General features: G+C 29.4%; 2 protein-coding genes across 4 annotated transcripts; both read left to right on the top strand.

Annotated features, from left to right (window-relative positions):
- Positions 1 to 4,847: 4,847 nt before the first annotated feature.
- On the top strand, positions 4,848 to 5,761 carry LOC119661914. Of its 2 annotated transcripts, none has more exons than XM_038071427.1 (3): positions 4,848 to 5,051; positions 5,143 to 5,349; positions 5,444 to 5,761. In XM_038071427.1, the coding sequence occupies exons 1-3, from the start codon at positions 4,959 to 4,961 to the stop codon at positions 5,516 to 5,518; spliced, it is 375 nt and encodes a 124-aa protein (XP_037927355.1). In that variant the 5' UTR covers positions 4,848 to 4,958; the 3' UTR covers positions 5,519 to 5,761. The 2 variants fall into 2 exon arrangements, with proteins under 2 accessions (XP_037927355.1, XP_037927356.1); XM_038071428.1 differs by having other exon boundaries at positions 5,407 to 5,761.
- A 1,082-nt stretch (positions 5,762 to 6,843) lies between these two features.
- On the top strand, positions 6,844 to 7,670 carry LOC119662297. Of its 2 annotated transcripts, none has more exons than XM_038071889.1 (3): positions 6,844 to 7,022; positions 7,095 to 7,295; positions 7,513 to 7,670. In XM_038071889.1, the coding sequence occupies exons 1-3, from the start codon at positions 6,936 to 6,938 to the stop codon at positions 7,648 to 7,650; spliced, it is 426 nt and encodes a 141-aa protein (XP_037927817.1). In that variant the 5' UTR covers positions 6,844 to 6,935; the 3' UTR covers positions 7,651 to 7,670. The 2 variants fall into 2 exon arrangements, with proteins under 2 accessions (XP_037927817.1, XP_037927816.1); XM_038071888.1 differs by having other exon boundaries at positions 6,844 to 7,028.
- The last annotated feature ends 352 nt before the right edge of the window (positions 7,671 to 8,022 follow it).

Here is an 8,022-nt window from a genome sequence, read left to right as displayed (position 1 = left end):
AGCAGGACTGTCCAGACCAGATGCGATCGTGGGACAATACAAATTACTGAATAGATTAGAGGGTTGCAGAAATAAATACAATACGGTGATAATATTAAATTTACTTTTATTAATTCTTCATTAATTTATTTTAAATAATTCTTTAAATGTTAATATTAGTTTTTTTCATACAAAAAATATTTTATTTTTGATATAATGCCTTACGGAAGTGGATACGAATTTTTTGAACCAGTTGTACATAGAAAATGTATATATATACAATTTTTATACAATTATTTAAAACATTTTAATACACTTATTTAGAATACCACAAAAATAAAATAATATGATGTTAACAAAATTAGGACCTCCTTACATTGTAGACATTGCATGGAGGATGATGAAGAGGAATCACCAATACACCTTCTGCTACAGTGTCCTGCTTTCGCAAGACATAAACTCTCCTACTTAGGGTCACACTTGTTCAATCACTAAGAGAGCTAGATTCTATTTCCATAGCTCGTGTCAATGGCTTTGTGGCCAATACCAAATGGGACAGATGTCAAATTCTTTAGGGTATCACAACGGACCTCTTGGTCTAAGTGAGTCTTCGGAGGGCCCCAGTAACCTAACCTAACCTAGCCCTACCAAAATTAACAAAGAAAATTAACCTAATTATGGTAAATTAGAAACAAAAAAAAACGAGTATAAGGATTGTATAAAACTTACTATTAAACGTAATTTTGAATATATTAAAAACCCTCATATCGACATAATATGATAAAGTGTGTCTGTTGCGTCTTTTGACCCAGTCCGGCATGCTCGCCGACTTGGACTAGTTTTTTTACCACGCTTGTCAATGCTTAACTCATTACCTTTTTATAACGGATTGAAATAAATATTTGATAAAGCATTTTTTCTCAAGTTATTTTATAAGATATTTGAAATTTTATATAAAAGCAACCCGGCACATTTTACCGATATCATTTTGGTTAATATTTATTCTATATATTTAAGACAGTCCTAGATTTGATACCCAAAACAAGTTCTGCGCAGAAACTTGTTTCTTTTTATATAATCATTGAACAGTTATAAGCATTCTCTAGTAGGTCTTATGTTGGAACTACTTTCATTGAAGGTAGCGTAGATGAATTTGAAACTTCAGTTCAATTTGGTTAAATCTCGAATTAAGTTAAGTGATTTTCAACTAATACAAAAGCAAACAAAGCACAATCACATTTTTTCTATATATATTCAAATATATTATATGTATTTGGATAATACCATATATAGGCATGAAGTCTTGAGATCCAGAAAAAAAAAACAAAACAATACAATAAATTCATCCTTCGCAGTGGAACTTCATAAAAATACATTATTTCAGTCTTTCAATTTTCGGATGTTCGCAACAAGCGACGTGTTGGATTAATTTACAATCCATAAAGAAAACCCAATTTTAAGGCAACCGCAAATTGGTTAACCGTCACATTGGCTTCTTGTCATGCTTTAAAAATTTTTAGATACTTTATGTTGTTTTTCTCAAAGCGACAAAGCAATCGTCGCACAGTGGTTCAAATGTCAATATTTTTTGAACAAAATTCAGACGTTCCTTATGTATTGCAAATTTTCTAAAAATATATTAACTATACTATGATAGGATTTATTTAAAAACTTCTTAGTAGCGAATACTCAAAATTCGTTTGTATACAGTATTATTACAAAAAAATCTGGATGGCAGTATATAGAGACAAAAACAGATAAAAATACTCGATATATTATAGTACTGGATGTGTCAAAATCTTCAATTAATTAAGGAGAGTAATATGAAAGATAAACGTAGCATAGATAAAAAATATTCACAACTATTTTCAAGAAATGAGTAAAAGTATTATATAAATATTTTATTCTTAAACTTATTTAAATAATATTATATTTAAATAAATAATAATATTTAAATAATAATATTTGTGATCACTTGTGATGATTTTTGAAAAGGATCGTAGTTTTAGAAGAAAGAAAATTTTGAAAAAATATATATCTAAGATAAAAATTATTAGGAACTCAAGTTGAGTTGATTAGAAAGAGGGATAAAATGTGCCTCAGGATTGGAAGATGGGAAGGCTGATATTTAGAGTATATTAATATATTATAATGTATTATAATATTAAATATATATGTCGGAGAATCAATAGCCATCCAAATACGAAAAAAAATTTAATATATAGCAGGTATTTTTAAGCAAAGAACATCTTCTGTGAACTTAATTACGGAATAGCCAATGAATGATTACGATAGTACTGAATAAAACAACAAGATTCGTTACGCATAGAAGTTTTATCATATGCAAGTAATTTTTTTTTTGTTTCAATACAGATTTCATCATTATTTCAATTTTATTGTTTCAATATAGATGTAAAGTCATTATGACTACACACATCTTTTGAGAATGATGAAATACTACGACGCGATATTATCACTCCTAAATTGCTGAAACCTAGAACTTTATTTACTCATATGACACCTCATAACATAAAAAATCTGAATTGAAGAGATAATAACATGCTTTTGGAATTAAGGTGTTTTAAGAGATTGTGAGTACAAGCGTTAGCATATTTTTGTAGTGAGTATAGATACTTCTAAAGTAAATATAAACACCTCTATAGTATAGTATACCTCTATAGCTCCAAGAAGAAGATGACATTTGTGTATAATCAATATATACCGATAAAACTCAATTTTTTATTTTACTGTTCAGTGAGAGGTGGCCGTTAAACCGAATGGATCACTTAAATTTGTACACCCACCATTTGCGATTATATGATTATTTTATCTTTGCATCGATTTCTTCAATTTTTGGCAACTTTTATATGACGTTGACCCACTGTGGTTCGGCCATCTCGTGCATATTTTGCAATTTTACGAATGCAAATTGACAAAGCTGAGATTATTTAAACTTTTTTCTTAATTTTACTTTATAAATTGTTTTCTTCATTTCATTCTTTTAATATTACTTTTGTATTTTATTACATTTTTTTCCTGTTTGTATATCATTAATTTTTTTTTCTTAACCCAGCGCTGAAACGGCTCGCCGTCATTCGAATTTCTTCATTCGTGAAATCCTGACAACGTCCTTGGCTGTTGGTTTTCTTCTGCATAATTTTTATATCTCAGTATTTTTGGTATATTTGTTGACTTTGTTTTTGTGTGAATTATATACCCCATTAAAGTTATAGCTGCTATTCGGCAAATTTAAGCGTATTTTATATGTACATCTTCTCTATGCGACTTGCATAGAAAATGATATACGCTTAAGCTGTCTTCCATTTCAACACCTTTACAAAGAACTTTTAGATGCAAAATTAACTTACAACTTTTTAGTTTGCACTTTGTTTATACTTTTTTTTCATATTTTCCATATTTGAGCCAGTTGGAGTAAAAGGACGAATCTATAAAAGAAAAATTGGAATGTAGTTATCGTGGGTATTTCAAGTTCCTAGCAGTAATTTTTTATGCCTGGTTACAAATGTCATTGTGTCTCATGATATTGTCAGTTAATAGATATTTGTATATCATAAAGGTCGGGGCTGTGATTAGTCACAATTAACCAAAAATATACTAATGTATTGAGTAGATTATAATCGAAATAGCTAATAGAAACTTTTGACCTGAGACGATTTAAGGATAATTTTTACTTTTTAAAAATAACTTAAAAACAATAACAGGTATTTTGAAAAGGCACTGTTATACTATCACCTTGGAAAATTAAGAACTTGAGAAATGAAACTTGTAGGTTCTATAGGGACGTATGAGTATGAGACCTCAAAACAAGGTTTGCAAACTTGTCTCGCACTGATGCATAAACGAAATAAGATTGAAGTTGAACATCTAACATCGGATGAAGAAATAAAACACTATAATATGCAATAGGTTCAATACTACAATTTATCAACCAATTGAATTTAGGAAAATACACTGAATCCATAAACACAATAGATCTCTAGGTCGGGTGCAAAATCTCCCAACAAACTACTAATTATAATAAGAATAATAACAATAATTAAGTGCAAAATTTTAGTAACAAAAATTTTGTTAAGATGATTTTTCTTAATTGCGCCATAAAGAACTAACAAGCCCGGTATTGCTCTGCGACACTTCTGAATCTAAATGTATAATGAACAAAGTTGTGGACTGTAAGCGTTGCTCTATATGAACCTTCTGAATTTAACGTACAAGTCTGTTACAGTAGATTTGAATGTTTTGACAATCATGTGATGAAAAAAGTATATTCATACTTAGGTACATATGGCTTTCTTCTACGGTTCTACTGTTCTACATGGTAGTCCAGAGCAATTAATATCTTTGGTAGTGTGAAATTTTATTATTTTGATGCAGGTGAAAATATAATTTTAAATGATATATTCGTTTTAGTAGATCAGAAAGAGCTAGAAAGAACCTCATGGAGCTGTAAAAAGCAACCAAAGGAAAGACACAAGGGAAGACATATGCAAAAAATGCAGTCAAAGAAGAAGATTCATAGGTCAATAAGATACCCTCTTATTTTGTTGTTATATTGTTTGCGGCACCTTCTAACTGACATGAAAGTACCCATAAAATCATATTAAAAATATTACATACATCGGAACATTTATAAATCTCTGGAAAAGTTGCTTTAGCATAATAAAGCAGTGTACATATATTTAGAATCAGATATATTTCAATTGGACTGGGTTGAGCGTTTCGTGGTAGATGAAATGAAAAAAATATGAATGATATTGTTTAATTATAAAAAAGTAATCTTTGAATTTTAAATTTCTTTTAATTTTTAATTGAAAATATTTATATCAAAAAAATTATTATTATGATGAATTATATTTTATAAACATTTTGGGTTCATATTTAAAACTTCATAGAACTACGATAGTTCTATCAAAATTCGGTGTTAGTTGAGGACCTGGCTAGAAGTATACAAAAATTTTAATATGGACAAGTCAGATCAGGTGCTTAATGCCTTAATGAAAGCAGGACCAGGAACGAATGATCAAATCATTAGGGCAATTGCTGAATCGACGAAAGTAAGCAAATGAGATATTTCAAATAAGCGAATATTGTTAACATAAATAAATAATATATGGTATTGTTTTCACATTCAAAATATTTATTTAGTTGACAACAGCGGAAATAAGAAAAGTCCTAGGGATACATCAGCCAGTCTCTGAAACTAACACCACTTCAACTACATCCAAGACCACATCATCAATCGCGTTTCGTTTGGAATCCTTAAGTTTTAATACTAACAGTAGCAGCTCTATAGCGCCATCTAAATCGCAGCAATGCGTTGAGCTGTTTAATAAGATCGTATCAATCACAAAAGTATGTAGCTTAAAAGTATCTTTAAAAAATATTGTTATATAGGTATATGTTATATAGGTGTCATGTTTTGATGAATGAAATCTTATTTTCTTAGATGCCTAAAGATGTTGTAATTGGGAAAATTGCGAACTTTGCTTCAACGTTTAAAATTAGTGATGACGAGTCCTAGTGCAACCTTACATCCACTCACACACAATTAACAGTTTTCAAGGCAAACACCATTAAGACGATCCAATTATTTGATGTACATCAACCAAATAAGATTCCAGAAGATAACCTCATGATGATGTTGGTCATATAAAAAACAATAGACCAACTGTTTTCATATATTTTTTCCCGTTCTAAGCAATATTAAAACACATAAGACCGCGTGATTCTTCTTTCAAATAATAAAAAATACCGGATTATATTATTGGAGTTTCAAATAACGTGTTTTAGCAAAAGCAATTCTAATTGTCAAGAAGATAGCAACATCACAATTTTTTTTTTTAATAGAAAATAGGTGTAAGTTAGTAAATTTTTGCAAGAATTTTTATTAATTTAACAATTTTACTGGTATTGAGAAACATATGGGTAAAGATATTTACTAGTTTACTCACATTTGTGCTGGTAATTTGAGGCTCCATCTAACTCCAATACTAGAATTTCAACATTCTAGTATTAATAGACTTTGAAATAGGGCGCTGTTTTAACCAACTTCCGTCGAGATAAGTCTCTTTTCGCTATTGAGACGTATAAGATTGATCAGTCGCTGGGAGTTAGATCTGGAGAATATATCTAATGTGAGAGCTATACGAATTCATGTTTATTATGGGCTGTGACATCGTGTTCAAAATGAGATAGTACATTGTAAATAAAGATTAATTTGGGTGTTTATTTGGCAATCTCTTCTTCCATACACGCCACTAACACAATTTAAAAAGTGGTACTGATTATTTTTGTATTTTCAGAGTAATCGATAAAATAATATACAGTAACATATCCAGGTGACTATTATAACTTATCCATACAATGGAGTATGGACAACAGTCGGACTGATGGAATTATGATGGATGGAATTATATTTGTTTTTATTTTTCACTGTAAGAAAACGGCCCTATTTCGTTTATATATCTTAGCATCCCACTGCATTCTGATGGATTGTCAGCAAAGCCTAAACTACTCGAATACTTCATTAAAGTAAATATTGTGATAATTACGCATAAGATTGAATGTTAGATAAAGGTGACAGTACTTTGCTTCGTTGAGAAGTTATATCTACAATCAGAGCTCTTATTACTGTGGCTCATCCAAGTGGTTACAGACATTATTGAGTAAAAGTGCTTTAGACATAAACTAGCGTTTCTTTAAACAAAGACGAAGAAATCATAAATGATCATTTTCTCAAATTAATTAATTAATACACAGAAGTAAGTTAAACTAAATTATATAAAGTAACCTTTGAGTTAAATTTACATTAAATATTTCTTTTTAAAGTTTTCTCTTTATCTAATCTAATCATTGACATTTCATAAACCCTTCCACTTTATATTCACATTTCATACCTACATTTGGTGTTAGTGTACGTGTTGGTCAAAAGTCTCATAATGGATAGAATCGACCGCATTCTTAATGCTTTACTGACAATAAAGCCGGGAACTAATGAGCAAATAATTCGGGCAATTGCAGAGTCGGTAGGTGTAAGTATAAAGTATTAATGTTCAAAACACACGTTTTTTGTATTCTCCCCAAAATATATGATTTAGTTAACTGTAACGGAAGTAAAAGAGGTGTTTGGAATTACAAAACCAGCGTCTGTAGCTAACACCTATACAACTGCGTCTAAGGTCGAATCATCCATTACGTTAAGCGTGGACTCATTGAGTTTAGTTTCTGAGCGTAGCAACGATTCTATGGCACCTAAGCTACAACCGAGTGTTCAGTCTTTCGCTAAAACCGTAACCAAAGTAAGATTATAAGTCACTTATCTTATTGACTTCAATCTGCGCAATACTGATTACAAAAAATATAGAAATATGATAAAGTCTTTAATTTTTACACTTATAGTGAAATCGTTTTAATTAGTCAAAAATTGGTTTGAAGTTGAAATATTATATTTTATGCATTGAATTATGTTATAATATGTTTTAGAGTTTAACTTACGAATTTTATTATATTTTTTAGCTGCCCGATAATATTATAGTTAATCGATTTGCTCATATGACACCCATTGTCACTTCTGATAGCAGCGATGATGAATATGAAATCAGTTCCCCATCCATACAATCATCATTTGACTCCAAAAGAAAAAAGTCAAAATGATTCACATTATTTGGCATATATCGACAATTATATATAATAAAATATAAGTTATTAAAAATCGATTAAATAAGATATAACTAAAATTGAATTAATCAGTTATTAATTTTCACAAATAGTTACATATTTGTTTTAAACAATAGTATAAATAAATTAAATTAAAACCGAGTCAATAATTTTTTATTTAATTATTAGAAATTTTTTTTTATTTTTAGAATTTCAGTTATTACAAATTTTTTTATAATTATAAAAATTTTTTTTACTAAAATATTAGATACACTTAAATAGTCTTTATTATTTTGAAAAAGGGATAGTACATTGCCACCTAAAAAGCCTATTGTAGCCCTTAGTCGGATTAAAGTGTTTCACAAATCC

This window comes from Teleopsis dalmanni, chromosome X (genome assembly GCF_002237135.1).
Source record: "Teleopsis dalmanni isolate 2A chromosome X, ASM223713v2, whole genome shotgun sequence".
In the NCBI taxonomy this organism is placed as follows: Eukaryota; Metazoa; Arthropoda; class Insecta; order Diptera; family Diopsidae; genus Teleopsis; species Teleopsis dalmanni.
The sequence above is the reverse complement of the archived record's forward strand: the minus strand, read 5'-3'. Positions and strand labels throughout refer to the sequence as shown.